Genomic DNA, 18,738 nt, shown 5'->3' on the forward strand with positions numbered 1-18,738 from the left:
TCATGTATACCAAGTGCTCCATACCGTCTGGTTTCAGCTCAACAGGGTATTCAATTTGCGCAATGAAAAAAAATATAATGTGTTTCCGCCCGGTTTCGAACCGGGGACCTTTCGCGTGTGAGGCGAACGTGATAACCACTACACTACGGAAACGCTTGGTGTAAGTAGGAGCTGTTGCATTTATAAATAAATACATAACGCCCTTTTCTACAGTTGATAAATCCATTTCTAAATAATTCATCCTTATTCTCATGAACTATTACGAATAAAAATAAATGCCATCAAATACAAGTTAAACTGCACTCTTAGTTAAATCCTTTCGACATTCTACCACTAGATGCCAACATTAATCAACTGTTACTGCACAGTTCATGTCACTATGGGAGAGCACTACATTTAAACCTTCAGTTCCTCTCATCTCATTTTCTGATCCGCTTTATCCTTACTAGGGTCACAGGGGGTGCTGGAGCTTATCCTAGCTGACCTTGGCCCAGAGGCGGGGGAAAACAGCCTGAATTGGTGGCCAGTCGATCTCAGGGCACAAGGAGACGGACAACCATGTACACTCAGTACTATCAGTCAGAGTCTATTTTTATTAGAGCTCTGCCTCTAAGATGATCGTGGACCCTCCCATAGCCCTCCCCTAGTGTCAGTTGTTCATGTTTATTATGTAGAGGGTAGCTGTCATACGGTTCCGAGGGATGCAGCAGCCCTCCACAAGCAAGGCCCTTTCTCTGGTTGCTTTGTTGTTATTGGAGCCGCTTTGACGATGGAGACGAGCCCTATACCGGTGGTGACAGTCCAAACTACCCCTTTTGAGGACCAGCGGCCCGGTACCAATGGCTTGCGGAGGAAGACGGTTGTGTTCGAGAGTAAGAAGAATTACCTTCAGAACTACATCCAGAGCGTCCTGTCCTCCATCGACCTCCGGGACCGGCAGGGCTGCACCATGGTGGTCGGCAGCGACGGTCGCTACCTGAGCCGCGGGGCCATCGAGGTCATCGTCCAGATGGCGGCAGCCAATGGGGTGAGTACAAAGGGGGCACATTGAATAAATGGGACCCCATTCTTGTTATATGATTGATCATTATTTTTAAGTGTGTAAAAAAATATGTTTAGACTCCCAAACCCTTTATAGGGCAAATTTAACTGGGGTTGAGGGTTCGATCCCAAGTCAGTCTTCACTGTGTCCTTGGCCTTTTGTGGGTTTTCTCCGGGTACTCTGGTTTCCTCCCACATCCCAAAAATGTACAGGGTAGGCTGGTTGAACACTCTAAATTTCCCCTAAGTGTAAATGTGAGAATGAATAGTTGTCTTTCTCCTAGTACCCTGATTTAAAGGGTGTTTTTTTTTAAATGAAAAGGGATGTGGTTTGATTAAATGCTCAACATTATTTGACTTACATTATGTTTAGAGTGAACTTCCACTGGATATTCGATAACAATCATAAAACAAGCATTTCCCTTTTTTAAAGAACTGCCACTTGATATTGGGAATATTGCAGCGGTTGTAACATAAAGCAAAAAGTTTAAACCGAGTCCTAACTTATTTCCTAAAATACATCCAAGTAACGTTACTCCTAAATCAAGTTACCAATGCGTTTAAATTAGACAAAAGGCCTCTTTGAAACAGGTAGCCTGAGTCAGTTCCTCTCTAAAACAACTCGGGTTTCACAATGTCCACTGCACTTTTGACACATCGAAAAGATTCGATTAACCAATTGTTTGTGTTAACTCGATTTAACTTTTCTGCTAGCCAAAGAATGAAAGGTGGAAGAGAGAGAGTAAATCCCTTCAGTACTGCTCTGACATCTTCATAATTGTTCTGGAGCCCTTCCAAGGGAACATCAGAAGGGAATACGATTTTGTTTATGAGCCAAATGTCTCTGAGTGTCAGTCTTATCAGCACTTCCATCCATCCTGCTCTATTTTCCGGTCTTATGTTTGTTCCCCTGCCCCTCGCCTACTCTCAAGTTTGACTCTTAAGTGGACAGAACTCAAGATGGTTCCGATACATTACCACATATCACGCTATAAAATGCACACTCTGGACAATCATGAGCATAAATGCCTAACTGCCGAGGACACTATTATTATGGTATGCAGTTACTATTTATAATTGGCAGACAATTATAAATAGTGTGGCTCCCTCTGTTATTTTATCTAGCTTCCACGTGGCATATAATTTTATTCCAAAATTGTATTTGGACAAGGCAGTTATCCCTAATAATAGACATTTCATTTACCTTCTTCTGCAAGGAAGTATGAATGTTCTGTATTTCTTAATTGGGTATTTCATAATGGAGTAGTGATTACATTGCAAAATTCACCAGTGATTTTAGATTTTAAGCATTTATGTTTTTAGTGTGACTGCCTGACTTTGTCAAATTACTTTTTGGTCTGTTAAGTGGCTTGTGCACCACATTTTGAAACATTTCATTGTTTGGAGTAAAGATTCAAGTTGTTTCTGTGCTTACTTTGTGCAGATTGGTCGCTTAGTCATTGGCCACAATGGCCTCCTGTCCACCCCTGCTGTGTCCTGCATCATCAGGAAGATCAAAGCAATCGGTGGGATAATCCTCACAGCCAGTCACAATCCCGGAGGCCCTGGAAAGGATTTTGGTGTCAAGTTTAACGTAGCTAATGGAGGTGAGGATGGATTATAATCAGTAGAACGATATCTAGGTAAAAATGAGAATTTCTTATACTTGTATGCTCAATGGTCGCCTTCGGTGTACACAATACGTAGGTCCATCTCCAGACTCGGTGATGGAGAGGATCCATCAGGTGAGCCGCAAGCTGGAAGAGTATGCAATCTGCCCCGACCTTCGCATCGACCTCTCCAGGCTGGGACGACACGACTTTGACCTTGAAAACAAGTTCAAACCTTTTCGAGGTATACTTGTTAGTATTCTTGCAAAAAAAACTTTCATGCAATATATTGTGCTGTGACTTACAATATGTCTTTACCGTCAACTTTGTGCACGACCTCTGAACTTAAAAATCCTTGTCTTACTTTGTTGGCTGGCAAGGTTTGCAGTTGCTACACACCTGCAAGAAAACAACTATGTTGATAATGGTTTAACTTAGGAATTACACTTAATTGTGTCTTCCAGTGGAGATTGTAGACTCTGTTGAGGTGTATCTCCAACTCCTACGAAACATCTTTGACTTCAGCGCCATCAAAAGTCTCTTGACAGGACCCGAGCAGCTGAGAATAAGTATTGATGCTATGAACGGAGGTGAGCCTCTTATGATCTTGGGTTAATAGCCAACCGAACTTGTTGTCAGTGTTAATGGCATCTCCTCTGCTGTTACAGTGATGGGCCCTTATGTCCGTAGGATCCTATGCGATGAGCTTGGAGCCCCTGCAAATTCCGCTGTCAACTGCATCCCAATGGAAGACTTTGGGGGCCGGCCCCCCGAGCCCAATCTGACATATGCCTCTTCACTGGTGGATGCCATGAACGGAGGCGACTTTGGCTTGGGCGCTGCCTTTGACGCAGACGGGGTGAGTATCTTACATTGCTACAGTCTGGAGGGCGAGACAATGTGGGACAGATAGCATGTACTATCTCAGCTGTTTGGCACAATACTGACTCAGTGCCACCTCTTAGGGAACAAAGTGGCTTTAAAAGCCTTGCCTGCTCATGCTAATATAGAGATACACTGAATATGTAGAGGTATGTGGTCATTTGTTCCATTATTAGAATGCCAGGTGGGAAGCAAATAAGTAATTCTAGTTCAATCTAGTCAGGCAGTCAGCTAAAGCTTTAAATACATTATTTAAAATATGGCATAATTTCTTCATATAAATGTTCAAAGTCTAAGCACGAAGAGCGTCCATTGATCCATTGGTGCTTTAAATCATCCAAAAAATGTGCCCAAATACGGCACGCCGAGAGAGAGAGAGTGTCAGTGAAACTAATTTTGTCTAAAAGCACAGAGATAGTCAAATCAGTATAAACATGACATGTAGTAAAATTAAAATAAGATCCGGTTAAGCATTTTAATGGCATGGAAAAGCATCCAGAGGTTGCATTTTTCTAAAAATGGGCTTTAATAAGGGAATGTTTTCTTTTCTTAAAAAAAACCATTCACTAGTGTTTTGCTGGGAAAATAGGGTTGAGTTATCTTCTCCATTAAACCCTATAAATGGCTCAAATTTTCCACCAAGTCTTCCAAATGTCATCATTTGTACTTAAAAGGGGCAACACACCATTTTTCTTGAAAAATGATTTTATCATCAGTGGAGTTATGTCATTTGAGCTCTCATAAGAATCAGAACCCTCACAGTCATGAGGGAAGGTGTTTTGGAGATGTTACATAATGCTGTCTTCTTCATCTTGCCAAACTCTCAGTTTACACTGAAACTACGACTGGATTACACGGACACACGAATAAATTTAAGCAGTAACACTGGCTGCATATACAATCTGATGAAATCCAGCGGTCTGATTGTTAATCACCATAGTTCCCATTCAAAACATGCTTTCTCATTGAACATGAATGGTTGCTTACCTTCATATGTCCTGCTATTGAGTGACCACTCGACCAGAACGTGTCTCCTGCCTCTAGTTCTGATTTTGAAATATATGAAAGATGCTGTGATATGCTCTAATTCTACTCTGCTCATTCCATCAGGATCGCTACATGATCCTCGGTGAGAACGCCTTCTTCGTGAACCCGTCTGACTCTGTAGCCATTATGGCCGCCAATCTCTCCTCTGTGCCCCACTTCCGACAGCAGGGAGTCAAGGGCTTTGCTCGGAGTATGGCCACCAGTGCTGCACTGGACAGGTACAACATACATGTACTATACATAAATCATATATTAAGTCATCCACTACACTAAAAGACACTTTGGTGTCTTTGTTAGGCCGAAAACGGATTGACTAGTACCATGTATGCCCATTTTTGGGGTCAATTTAATTGGTAGTTGGTCCTTTTTAGACTCATTAATATTGAAATAACACACATTGGATTAGTTTTAATATGTACATAAACGTTTTTGAATTTTTTTTTAAGTTCTAAAAAAAGGTGTGGTATTTTATTTCATTGAAAAGGGACCAAACTGTTTTAACTTGGGTTGATATGTAATATGTTGCCTTTTACATGATCTCAAATTGGCCTATTTTTGTCCCAATAAGTGTAATTTGCAATCATATGAACCTCCTTAACTTTCCTCCAACGTACTCACGTGTACACACACAAGTAAGTATATATGTACACACTTTTACTCGCAGTCTATAAATAAAGAATGATGTGTTATGTAAGGGAAGAGTAGAGCAGGGGGCATTTAGTGAATGGGTTTCATGGCTAAAATTAGGGTCATCAACATTGTTCCAGAAAAGGGGAGGGATGTAATTGATGAGGGTTGGGGAGAATACCGCTTTACATTTACCACCATGAGCAGTCCAGTAATCCACTCGCTGTAACTAACTTCTACTTTTTAATATTTTACTCTTTTATGCCTATGAAGTTTCAATCCAAACCTGTAGGTTGTTTGAGGTAGGGTTGACAGAGCTTTGTGCTTTCCTGAGGCAGTGGGGGCTGTAGAGTTCCTCCAGGGATTGAATGGGGGCAGCTGGTGGTCTTCTCAGCTGTGTAGATAATGTTCTGAAATGCCCTCCCACACTGTGTGTTGCTGTGCAGCAAAAAAACAAAACACAGATGTAGTAGAATACTTTGTATGGTTCACTTGTAAAATCTCCTATCTTGAAAAAAAATATAACTCAACCCAAATTTAAACTAGTATTTACCTGGGAAAGTATTTTTTTTTTTGGACAACTACTGATAAACCCTAATCAACATTGTGATGTGTAACAACAATACTACCAGGCTTTTGGGTTTTATATGTCAAAAACAAACTTCTTTTTCGAGTCAACGAAAAGCTCCAGCATGCGGTGCTTTTTGTTGGAATGCCAGATCAAAGCTTTTAAATCCCGGCTGAGCTCTTGTCAGTGGAGACGGGGCACTGGATGCTATGTTTGGCAAAATATGAAGTCAGGGCCAAAAGGTGCTACTATTTCTTTCAGCCCCTCCCCACTGTTACTGCTTTGAATGCTCTGAGCAGTTTGTGGGGATTTTAGAAACATGGACTTTTGTTCTTGTGTAACATTGGCTTAAACCTGCTGCTTAGAGTTTCGGAACAACTTGGGAGAACTGCTCTCCATGGGGAGAAATATTGGTTTAGCTTTATTTGATCAATTACAGTAGACCATCCTCATGTAAACAACTGCACTGGGCACATTGGAGCCTTTGTATATGTGTGACATGATAAATGGATGGACATGTTATGTATGTATATTCAAATGCATCATTTTAAATCCAAGGAAAAAGCCACACTGAGAACATTTTGGCCCTATTTCTCACTGTCCTATGTATTTGTATGGTGATGATATATGAGGTTAGTCTGAGTTCAAAGAACAATTCCAACATAGTGATCATAATTTGTTTTTCTCAAGCCAAATGGTTCTGTGACCACACAAACACACACACACAGATTTACAGCAACATCAACTAAAAGAATGCCCAATTTTGCTCCTTATTAGATTAATTGATGATTTCATGAACATTTGGGTGTTTTTCCTCCCTCTTAGGGTAGCCAAAACCATGAAACTGTCACTTTACGAGACCCCCGCCGGTTGGAGGTACTTTGGGAACCTGATGGACTCTGGTCGTTGTTCCCTCTGTGGGGAGGAAAGTTTTGGGACAGGTACCGTACCTCTTGGCCAAAAACTCACGTAAACCTAATGTACAACCATCTAGATTACCATCTTAAAACTACTCTTACTACTATTTACTAGTTTTGTTTTAGCAGCTATTTTAGTTTTACTTATATGGACGGAACTTCTTTTAATCATATTCACAGAAAATTAGCCGACACACACAAAATCACATACTAATTCCAACAAAACTAATATTGGCTTTATCTTTTGCTTATGCTACCATGCAATGTACCCCAATTTCCCTTGAGAACACATTGAACCCTCAAAATGTCATCTGCGTATTTTGGCTGGCAAAACTATGAAAGTTCACCCTTGTATTTTGCTTTGTTGTGGCTATTATGACATGGCCAGAAACTCTTGCCTTGAGTTTCATTGGTTTATTATCCACTGGGAAAAAAAAGATAGGGAGTAGACAAAAAAATCTATCAAAATATCTCACTCTTCTAATCTTCTTTTTTACACATTCTTGTTCCTTGGCAGATGAGCATATTTTGATTGCTGTCTAATAGATGCACCTTTAACCCTGGTTGAATGTGTAATGTAAATGGTGGTCATTCTTCTACTATAAAAGGAGACCAGAGCTCCCTTTGATAGACTGCAATGGTCCACTGAGCCTCATGAGCACATTTGCTTGTGTCTACCTGCCTCTACAGTGTGTCACTGAGAAGATACAGAGTGAAGCAGTTTGTGAGTCTGACCATATAGCAAAAAGCAAACGTGACAGCAGGGAGGAGAAAAGTGAAAAGGGCACTCAGAGAAGCTTGTCTATCCTTTTAAGGCCAAGAGCTCAAAGGGTTTGCAGTAAATCATTTGAACTAGACACAAATTTTCCCACTTTCAAAACTTAGTCAGGGAAGCTTTACAAATATATTTTATAATTATTATCATATGCTGTACAATTTTGCAGGGAAAACAAAAATCATTTTGTAAAAGGTTTTTGACATACTGTAGGATCTGATTCATTGTGCGATCCCAGACATTGGCAGACAGACAACAAAACCGGGATTAAATACTGGCGACTGTCACTTTCCGGACAGATGTCCATTACAGCCAAATAGAAATAACAAGTGAGACTGTTATGCCATGTCAATTTGATTTTTGATTTTTGTTTTTTTGGCTCCTTTTCTACTCCACGCCCTTTTAGGGAAGTCTTGCTCTCACATTGGTTGTTGTTAAAATGTCACCAGGTTCACAACTCAAACTGTTCAGTTGCCTTAGTTAAACAGCCGACCATGAAAAGCAAAAGCAAATTAAACGCTTGCAATTGTGAACTCAATTAAGTGAAAGAATATCATATCTGTAAACATTCTCATTCAAGTCTATTTAGATTTTATCTGGAACGATAGCAGGCAAGCTTTTTTCTATAAAACCATTTGTTTATTCCCCTCTAGGTTCAGACCACATTCGGGAAAAAGATGGTTTGTGGTCTGTGTTGATGTGGCTGTCAATCATGGCTGCTAGAAAACAGAGTGTGGAGCAGATTGTCCGGGAGCACTGGGCCAAGTTTGGACGCAACTATTTCTGCAGGTAAACGTATGCTTCACTTCTTTGTTTGGAGCTCAAATCTCTTGTAACACTCCTTGCTTGAGCAAGTACACTTGCCTGCAAATAATAATCCCTTGTATGGATGCAGCCAAACATAACTCCTCTCAGCCTCCACATTTTTCTACTTGTCTTTCTCCAGTTGGGGTTCTTGTTTGCTCTTATTTCAATGCATAGATATTAATTTGAGTTATTTTTCCTGCAGCTTTTTGTATTCTCACACACCACTTAGCCGATGCAAAGCGACAGGTGTGCAAAAACAAGACTGTTAATACTCGATTGAACACAGGAAGCCTTGGGCTTCTAGTGTATACATACTTGCTAATTCCGTCGATTTCACTATGGAGAAAGAAGCCGCCCTTTTTTCAGGTTTTTTTGACCCATGATCATGTGTGTCAGGTTTGACTATGAAGGCCTCGAACCCCGGGCTGCCTTCTACCTGATGAAGGATCTAGAATCCGTAATTTTGGACAAAGCCTTCACCAGTCAGAAGTTCGCTGTAGGAGATCACATGTACAACGTGGAGCGGGCAGACAACTTTGAGTACGTCGACCCGGTGGATGGAACGGTCGCGAGAAACCAGGTGTGTGTCATCTTTGATGGTTTGAAAAACCCAATTCATTTTGATTGTCTCTGTTTCTTTGTGTTGAACTGGCAATTATTTTAGTGGTACAAACACAAGAAGTGGCTTCACGTTCATGTTGGCCCTGACTGTTCAAATTGGTTCATCAGTATTGTCCTGTTGGGAAGTAGACCACCCACACTCTGCAACATCTAGGGAGATCCATGTTTGGATATGACACTGGATCTTCCATTTTAAACCATAAACGGACACAAACATATACACACTCCCTAGAAAAGAGCCTGCAAACTTCCTGTACATGCCCCTGTCCTCCTCAGTCAGAAGTTTTCCCAGCTGACTTCATTGGAGACATTCCAAACTGTTCGCTGATGACACTTGCCCCACCCTGTTGCATGCCTTATAGAAACACACACACACATGGTCTGTACTCCCTAGTGTAGGTACTGGCAATTGGCAGAAACACACATACCAACACAGTGCCCATTGTGTGGCAAATTTTGGTGAGTACAAAAGTAAGTGTCAATCACCAGACTGATGAGAAGAGAGTGTTACCATAGTTACAGTTTGTTCCCTCGACCCTTAAATGTGGTTGAAACCCTGACTTTAAGCCCCTCCAAGGCCTGGGAGCCCCCAGCGAATGTTATTGTAGTCCACATTCTTGCTGGGGTGGAATTATATCAGCTGTCGTCTCTGCTCCCCAGCTGACGAGTATACACACACACACACAAATGCAGATCAAAGTTGCCAACACAAATATTTTTTGGTTGGTTATTCTAAATTGGCGACTTCATTAGGCACCAATACATACCCTGCTAATATCCTATTCATCAAATAAAAATATTGGTTATTTTTGTAATTATTTGCAAATCACATCGCCTAGAAAAATCCGTTGATATAAATAAAAGACTAAATGCCAAGCTTCTGTGGTTCAAAATATAAGATAAATCCCATTTAAAGGAACCTTTTTTAAGATCGGAAGAATGACTGGAAAGAAGTATATACTGGGATGTGCCACTTTTCTTCTAGCAGTACTTGTACTCACTTCTATAAATGTAATGCCCTCTACTGGATCTTAGATACTGTTGCAGATTGAAGGCATGTTGATTTACTACTGTGGATGCAGTAGCTTGCTCACAAACCTTCAACTACGACTATTTAACTGATTGAAACCTACAGACAATGAGAAGTATTAACCCAAACAGTTTTTGAAAAAAAATCCACACACAAGCATGCAAAGTCCAATGCTCCTTGCAAGGTCAGGGCCCAGATTTGAACACATACATGGTCTTTAAACTGTGAGGCAGAAGTGCAATCAGTGGTTTGCCCAACCGTGAATTCTAACCCTAAAACAAAGTAGAATTTGGAGCACAATAGTACCGTGCATCCTTGTAAAGGTTGCTGGAACCTATCCCAGCTGACTTCGAGCAAAAGGTGGATTACACCACAGACTAGTCGCCAGTCAGCCATAGGGTACACAGAGAGACAGATAACCATTCACACTCACAATGATATCGCCACGGGGGGGAGGGATCAGACCCTGGAGACAAAAGAACATTGTGATAAATATATCCATGCATTTCTTTTCGCCACAGGGTCTGAGAATTGTCTTCAGTGACGCATCCCGCCTGGTGTTCCGTATGAGCGGAAGCGGTGGTGGCACAGGTGCCATTATTCGCGTTTATGCAGAAAGCTTCGAGAGAGACCCTGAAAGGCATAGCAGAGAAACCCAGGTATTCTATGCCTGTTCATGTGTATACAACACTTGATCATGCATTCTAAATGACAAGCCTCATTATAGTTTTTTTGTGTGTAACCTAATCCTTGATATCACCAAGCATGATGGCCTTTTCGTGGTTCAGTTCTAACTTGTAGGCCATCATATTAGGTACACCTTCAAAGTGTAGAGAGATTCAATTGATGCTGTCACATATGTTGTAGTTGAACAATGCGATTGTCATATTGGTTGTTGTTTGCTTAAATCGTTCACTCTATGTAGTTGTAATCCAAAGGTTATGTGTTGGTCAATGCAGGTGGTGCTGGGTCCTCTCATCGCCATCGCACTCAAGCTATCCAACATACAAGAGAGGACAGGACGCCGTGGTCCGAACATAATCATATGAATGGAGCTAGGGCAGCTAGGGGGGCATTGCAGTAAAAAAATAGAAACTGCCTAGAAAACATACCATCCTGTAAGTATAATTATCAAACGACGATAGAAAATAGTTCTAACTGCTATTTTTTATTTATTCGTGGATAGAAAATATTAAAACACAACAAATCTGTGTTTAGTTGTGCCTTATGGAGTTATTTAGAACTTATCAAGAATTATCAACACATGCTGAAACACTTTTTCCCCTCAATGTTGTTTGTATGAGCCACTGTAAAACACTTTATTGCAAACTCAAGCCGGCAATTCATAATAGCTAATAAATCTTTGTGAGATGAAAATTATTATGTTTTCTATCACTAGCAAATAACATTTTGGTAGCTTTTTTCCCCTCACCACACACACACTACAATTAGAGTAACAGAGTAGACTCTTACAAAAGCCATTGTAATTTATGAAGAGATAATAATTAAAAAAAAACACTTCTCCCATGCAAAAACCCCTAAATGGTAACAATTATTGGTTAACCTAATTCTGGCAATGAAATGTCCCTTATTATAATTATTTTTATTATTTTAGGTCCAAGTACCTTTGATCAAGGTGTTCAACCTCCTTCCATTTGTCCCAAATAAAATCTGTGTCCAGTAGAGGGTACTCTTAACCGCCAGATTATTTAGTATATGATGAGAATTTAAAGAGCAGGCCTGAAAAGCCTGAACATTATATTTGCCATGTGCATCTCAACCTTGTTGTAGTAAATAAAGCATTGACATTGTTACAGTAAATGTCTAATCCATTTTAACTGGGAACTTAGTAGTGAATAATAGATGGATAAATGATAGACTTCCGATCCATTTTAACTATGATGGCTGCTGATAAACATGTACCGCCAAAAGTTTCATTTCAAATGGATCGAGCAACCTTCGCTGTCAATGGCAGCCAATGAATGAAGTTGTCAAGGGGCCTATTTGAAACTTTGGCATGAAAAAATTAAGTTGCACATGCTCGCTTTTCTGCACTCTAATACATGTAATTAGAGTCAGCGTGCACATACGTGTGCACACATATGGCCGGCTCCTTTTAGATCTCATTATGAAGTGATAAGAATAGACAGAGAGTCATTAGTGATGAGTGAAGGTGTGACGGGGCCTGTTATTAATCAACTGGACTTGATGAAGACCTGCCAGTTGCCCCGTGATATTAATTAAATGCACAAAAAAACAGTTGGACCCCACGCTTTCAAATATGCACAACTTTGCCAACTTTGGATACATTAAATGGATATATATCATTAGTTGGTTTGTTTACATGGGAGATGTTCATGTAGTACCCACAAGCTACCATTTGAGCAGGGTTTACCTCTTAAAAAAAGGGGTAAAAATTGCATTATTTTATTTACACCAAGTAAAACATCTTGATGTTTCACTATTTTGAAGCTATTTAAGTTAATCATCTTATAAGTTGATCATTTCAATTGGTTGGCAATGCTTCAACTCTTTGTGTTGTCATGGCCGCTCTCACACACTGCGGCACACTTGAAATTCAGCATATTGAAGCAAAACTAATGCCAAAAGACTTTCTGCTGGATTTTTTTTCGCAGTATGCGTGTTTTTGCATTCCAGCTCCCGTAGGTGCATAAACCCAAGCTGCTCTAGGTAGGAGAGGATCAATGAGGAGATCAATAGGGTACCTGGCAGTCCTAATAGCCCTGTTACTGCGTTCTGACTCTCTGCCCGATATGGCAGCACACTTGGGAAAGAGTAGTATGAGAAGTGCATATATGTGTGTGTGTTGAGGGGGTTGTGTGATGAGTGTGCACCTGTTTTAGCTCAAACACACTAGAGAAGGCCCATTTGGCCTAATCTGTATGACCATACTCACTGATGTCACTGATGCAAGTGTTATAAAAACCTATTGATATTTCAGTGCCAATGAAAAGAAAACGTCGAGTTCCGCCATGAACTATGATAACTAGTTTATTCGACTCGATCCTTGAATCCACCCGTTTGTTTCTACATTTGTGCGTCGGTTGCTGCTGCTATCTTATCAACAATGGGTTACACATCACGATGCGCCAAAACAGAACCCTGCTGCTTTTCACAGATTATCAGTCTACTTCACACCATCGCCTCACTACCTCACAAGCGCTAATAAACGCAGCGGGTGCACGGGAGGTACGCTGCAGAGACGGGCAGCAGTGACAACAAGGTGATTGAGGCGAAGGCCACCCCGCTGTTCTCATTGCCGGTTTCTATTCAAATGTTTCGCATCGATGGTCTCAATCAGGAACGTTGAACGCCTTCAGCAAAAACATTTGGATGCAGTTAGTCTGTTGCGGTTCTAAATTGATTCATTCGTTCATCTTCCATACAACCCATCCTCAAAAGGTTTGCGGGGGTTGCTGGAGCGTAATCCAGCTGTTTTTGGGCAAAAGGCAGACTATACCCTAGACTAGTCACTAGTCAGTCATAAGGGACACAGAGAGACAAACGACCATCCACATCCCCAATTATACCGCCACCATAGGGAATTGAGCCCACAACGAAGTCATACGAGTGAACCACTACACCACGAGGCCAGTTCCAAACATACTAGCAACTTGAGATGTGTATATATATACCAAGTTTTCCAAAGATTTCTTCTAAATCACTTTCTTTTGGCACAATACTAGTTATAGCAAGGGTGGGCAAACTATTCCAGAAAGGGCCGCAGTAGGTGCGGGTATTCATTCCAACCAATGAAGAGGCCACCTTTTCCCCAAATCTTTCCTACAAGTACAATCAGTGGATTGCAGTCGATTGCTTCTTGTTTTCTGCAGAAATCTAATTTTACTGAGTGTCTGTGCTGGATCATTTGGAACAAAAACTTGCACCCACAGCGGTCCTTGAGGACCGGTTTGGCCACCCCTGGGATAGAGCATCTGTAGAGGGGCCATTCATAACAAGCTTGTGATGTTGACGAGCACGTTAGAGTTCTGGTTGTAAGTAACTGTCTTCAGAGAGTTGCAACATTTAAAGCTTCTCCTGGGTAAGATGATAGCTTGAAAAGGCCAGGGGCGTCCCATACACGGGCCTTGGCAGAGATGTAATAATGGTGCCATATAATTCAGGGTAATGAAGGCTGCGCCACTCGATCAGTCATAAAGAATGATAGCGAGGCAGACGTTTGACCTCCACTGGCAGCCCTCCACTCTCAGTAAATGTGTTTGGTGTGCGCACTCCGCAGCAGTGAGACAAAGGGGACAAGGAGGGAGGAATTTGGATGGGATTTAACATTTGCCGAGATCCAGAGACTAATCACATTCAAGGAAAATGACTTGCTGCTCTACTTTTTAACATAGTATCAAAACTTTAAGACATTTAGGAAATTGGAGCACAAAAAGTTTGTTGACATTCCTTAAATCTCTTCAGTATTTCCTCGGGTGTCCTAAAACATGCCCAATAAATCAGTTTTCATTTTATTATCCAGTGCACAATATCCACAAAGAGTAATCATTTCTATAAGTTGATCTTATAGTGTACTTTTTTATTCTACCTAAATCAAAGATGTGAAATAGTCATTCTTTAAATGTGTTGAATACTTCTTAACACAACTACTGGCACTTGTGCTTATCAGTGATTCATTTTGGCACCTCTGATATATACGGTGGATTAAGTTTCTTGTAATTTCCCGATGAATTATTGTTTTCCAATCAGGTACTACATGTCAGTCCGAGTGACCTCCCAAGGATGTTCATCACCTTTTGCTCAAAGTCTGGAAGGATAGGTGTGAACCCCCTTAACCCCAAAGAGGATCAGTGAGCAGTTAAGAGGACAAAATCTGTGCTGATAACAACATAATCTCCCCGGTGAAGGTAACCAAGTAGGGCAAGCACGTGGTTCGTCCCTTCCTGGCTGTGCAGTTGATCCGTATGCATGCAGCGTGTAGCGTCCTGTGGGGGGCTGCTCTTTTCTACATATCTGCTAAATGACAGTAATTATTTTCCTGGGCTGCAGGCGACTCATGCATGTTTTAGTATTTCTACCTGCACCTCCCCCATCTGCCTGCATGGCCACGCATGGCGCGTGCCGTACTGGAATGGTAAAGGAAGAAAAAAGCACATTTTATTCCTCTCCATATCTCCTTCCTATGAGTCCCAGAGGGTTCCTCCCGCCTCGGTTCTTTCACCGAGGAGGCCGTGGCTTTTATGGTTCCGGGGGGGTTTAGCGAGCCCTGACAGATGCTGTTAGGCTGCTCTCACGATGGTCCAGAAACAGATAAAGACACCTAATGGGGGTTTGTGCACGCTCTGTGCTGTTGTAAGCATTTTATTTCCAAATGGCTACCATGTTTCAATTCAGAGATCTAGGCAACCAATCACATGCATAAAGAAAGTCTTTTCCTGGACAAGGCAGACTCATTAACACACACTCTGAGTAATTGGAAAAAAACACACAGGTACAAGTAGAACATGCAAACTCCACACAGGAAGTTCTACTAATAGGTCATACCCATGCCAGATCAAATTAAACTTGTCAACAGGGTGTCAGTGCTGCAAGAAGTGGGCCCACAATGGATCCTGGGAAAGAAATATCTATCTATCTATCTTTGAAACAATGGTGAATGCTCCCTGCTGGAAGTCAGTCAAGGTTGGCTGACAAATGCATCGACTCCAGGAACTTGTCTATTTTCCCCCCCTCTCCTTTCCCCTCTCTGTGTTGCGTGTCACGCCGTCCTGTGACACGCTCGCTCGTTCGTCGCCACTCGGGGGATCTCTAAGCCCCCCGCAGTTTTCATAATGAACATGTGGCTTCTCCCTCTTGGGCACAATTGAGCCAAATTCATAGGCAGAGGATGGGGCATTAGCCAGATGGTGTTGTGGGTGGCATCCTTTCTCTGGCCATCCATTAGAGCCGTGCTGCTGACAAAACTCCAAATTGGGCACACAGACATGGATCTGGTTTAAATAGCACATCTATATGTGTTTGTATGCGTGTGTGTGTGTGTGGGGGGGGGGTGCATCAGATAAGTGATCACTCCCTTTCTCAAGGCGCAATTCGACAAATGATAATGCATGACTATATGTAGATGCAATTCAAATATTGAAAGATTGCCAGCTGCTTATGTTTGATTGTGCTCTCTGCATTTAAGGTTTGGATTTTGCAAACGTTGATCGTGATTTGAAGTTAAGGACAAGGAAATATGGCGGAGGTCATTTTAAATTAAATATAACTACCCTGTATGAAATACAAAATATATAGACTAGAGCAAAAGTAGAATGACCCTGAGGACCCCTCAGTTTTCACTGCGGTGCCATCTGCTGGATGTGATGGCACAAAGCAGCTTTGCTTGGAATGGAGGTGTCACACACGGTCCCCATGGCAACCGTGTCATAATGGGGCCCAAGCCTAATTCATTCTCAGAGGTTGAATGGTGGTTCAAGATGGAGAAACATTGCATTTCTGCAAATGAATTAGGTCTCTGCTCAACTTTCCCTTCCACTTATTCTCATCATTCCCTCCTCAGATACAAAACCTCGCCATTCCTCCTACTCTACTTAATCGTTTCCCCGTATACACTCTTTTCTCCGTCTGACATTCCGGCTCGGGAAAATAATAGGATTTCATTAGCAGCGTTGTATTACTCTTATCCCTCCCTGAAGAAGATGGGGATTAGTGGTGTTAGGGGTCCTGGAGAGAGGCTTGGCAAACACACACATACACACTGACAAGGTGAGTAGGCAGGGGAAGGGAGTGGGGTGGGACTAGCGTGGCTAATGGCGTGACCGACCAATCACGCGCCTCGTTCCAGAGGGAACAGTTTGTCATGGGGGGTACTGCATAAATGCTGTCAGTGGTTCTGCTTATATAGGAAAAGCCTGAGGCTTGCTACCAGTGTTTGCTGTTGATGGGGGCAAGGAAGTGGTCACATTTGCATGGCAGGAAAAGGGAAAATGGCATTTGTTACCTCTACCAAGGACATGCTGGGGACCAAGTTTTGCTTTGAGATAAAAAACAAAAAAAATGCACATCACTCTTACAAGTACCACCATTATAAACCACCGAGACAGGAACAAAACAGGCTCGGTAGCCCAATTTTTTGGTGCAAAAAGCACTTTAACTTTACAGTGATATTAGCTGCAATTAAAATGATACAATTGCATATAAAAGGTCAATGAGTACCTATAATGTTTGACCTACTAGTACTAGATGATGAAATTAAATGAGAACCACAGAGGACTACATTCATTTTTTTCATCTTGCAGGGGAGTTTATAGTTTTATGGATGCAATAAAATGTGAGGGAATTAAAGTATTTCTCACAGGTATTATTTTTTTGCTCCACATTTTGTTCACTCTTTTTTTTTTAGTTCTTTCCAAACCTCTGTTGAATGCCAAAATAGTGAATAAAAGATGATGAATAAATTCACCTCTTCTGACATGTGAGGTGAAGGCTTGACAGTACATAATTGATATCTAGATTATTTTTCATTTTTAAAGAAGTGTTTAACTAGTACTTATTGTTATTACTTTCTTTATGATCCCCGCCTCTGTTGGACTCACCTGGATAGTAGTCCCGCCCCTACAATGGAGTTCCGAGTCTCTTTGTCCATCTGCGAGGAAGAGGGAAATTACAACAACTGAAATGAATATTTTTTTCATAGGCTCTCATTTTGTCTAACCCTCACCTTTTCTCATTTCCAAGAAATGTTTTCTAGACCCGTCCAATCGGCAGCCAGGCGAGACCGGCCATGACTCCAACGGATTCGCTACGAGGCGAGGAGTCCTTCTTTTTTTGTTCTCCAGCGTGGCTCCACATTAAAATTCATGCTGGCTCTCTGCACTGAGCACAAATGTCAGCCACGAAGGCCGTGATGTATGCTCTCATTCTCTCGCCTTCCTGTCGCTCCATCCTTCTTTTCTGCTCCCTTCCCGTCTTTGTTCCAGTCGGCCGGATGCTCAGCGCCTCCTGCTGCTGCTGAGGAGAAGATGGGAAGAGAAGCAGACACGATGACTGAGTGGGAAGTCATGCTGATTCTCGTTTCGGCTTTTAATCAAGCAGCCTGCCGGGGAATGTGCAAATCCACCTCTTCCGCTTGTGTTTAGGCCCACATCTTCACCGTGTGTGCAATTACATATCATTTTACCTGGAACATTCTTGGAAAGTGGAATCATTGGCTGTCCTTTTAGCGTGAATCACTATAATTATTATTATTTTTTTTTTAGTTTTTACCAACCTAGAAGTAATTCACAGAAATGTGTATTCAGTAGAATGGATTGAAATTGAAATGGTGAGCTGTTCGTTGATGTTTAGTGAAATCTTGTTCACTAAAGCAGTCAATATCCTTTATTTTTAAATCATTAGATTAAGATTCCTTCATCATTGTTTCTTTTTTTTAGCAAATTTTGGTGCAGTTTGAATTGAAAGTTGAAGTGAGAAACAGGCACCATTGTGTTGATAAACTGGGCTACAAAGTCAGATCAATTGACAGATGTAATGTTGCTTACACCAAAACTAACCATTCTTCCTAGAATTTAACAGACTATTATGTTGTTATCGCTTGTCGTCGAATAATGACCTTAGTAATACTGGACTCATTCTTTAATGCAGATTCCAATCATAATAACATTTGAGTTGATGAAATTAAAATGTATTTTGCCACATACTGTAATTAAATTTAAAGCTGCACAGTTTGGAGTTCTCTTGCACATTGGGTGCAGGATTAAGAACAACTCTAACCAGTTGGTCATCACGTTGGGATATTATACAGAAACCAAAATGTCTGCAGAGTGTATTTA

The 18,738-nt window shown here is 41.4% G+C and overlaps 1 protein-coding gene, 1 long non-coding RNA gene and 1 other non-coding gene across 3 annotated transcripts; 1 reads left to right on the forward strand and 2 right to left on the reverse strand.

Annotated features, from left to right (window-relative positions):
* Positions 1–80: 80 nt before the first annotated feature.
* trnav-cac (transfer RNA valine (anticodon CAC)) lies at positions 81–153 on the reverse strand. The gene has a single exon. It is a non-coding gene; the product is annotated as a tRNA-Val (tRNA).
* A 402-nt stretch (positions 154–555) lies between these two features.
* On the forward strand, positions 556–11,302 carry LOC144215327 (phosphoglucomutase-like protein 5). Its single transcript, XM_077744168.1, has 11 exons — positions 556–1,027; positions 2,486–2,648; positions 2,749–2,895; positions 3,116–3,241; positions 3,320–3,510; positions 4,644–4,798; positions 6,601–6,716; positions 8,121–8,256; positions 8,671–8,854; positions 10,447–10,584; positions 10,885–11,302. Exons 1-11 carry the CDS (start codon positions 770–772, stop codon positions 10,972–10,974), a joined length of 1,704 nt encoding a protein of 567 aa, XP_077600294.1. The 5' UTR covers positions 556–769; the 3' UTR covers positions 10,975–11,302.
* On the reverse strand, positions 2,651–17,883 carry LOC144215329 (uncharacterized). Its single transcript, XR_013330405.1, has 4 exons — positions 17,628–17,883; positions 17,503–17,552; positions 5,494–5,645; positions 2,651–3,050 (listed from the first exon to the last, which is right to left on the reverse strand). It is a non-coding gene; the product is annotated as an uncharacterized LOC144215329 (long non-coding RNA).
* Positions 17,884–18,738: the final 855 nt, after the last annotated feature.

This window comes from Stigmatopora nigra, chromosome 22 (genome assembly GCF_051989575.1).
Source record: "Stigmatopora nigra isolate UIUO_SnigA chromosome 22, RoL_Snig_1.1, whole genome shotgun sequence".
Lineage (NCBI taxonomy): Eukaryota > Metazoa > Chordata > Actinopteri > Syngnathiformes > Syngnathidae > Stigmatopora > Stigmatopora nigra.

Excerpts from the sequence above, each read along its gene's own strand:
- LOC144215327 (XM_077744168.1), top strand. The coding sequence starts at position 770 with ATGGAGACGAGCCCTATACCGGTGGTGACAGTCCAAACTACCCCTTTT. Across the intron at positions 1,028-2,485 it reads AGATGGCGGCAGCCAATGGG|ATTGGTCGCTTAGTCATTGG; the intron begins GTGAGTACAAAG and ends TACTTTGTGCAG. Across the intron at positions 3,242-3,319 it reads TATTGATGCTATGAACGGAG|TGATGGGCCCTTATGTCCGT; the intron begins GTGAGCCTCTTA and ends CTGCTGTTACAG.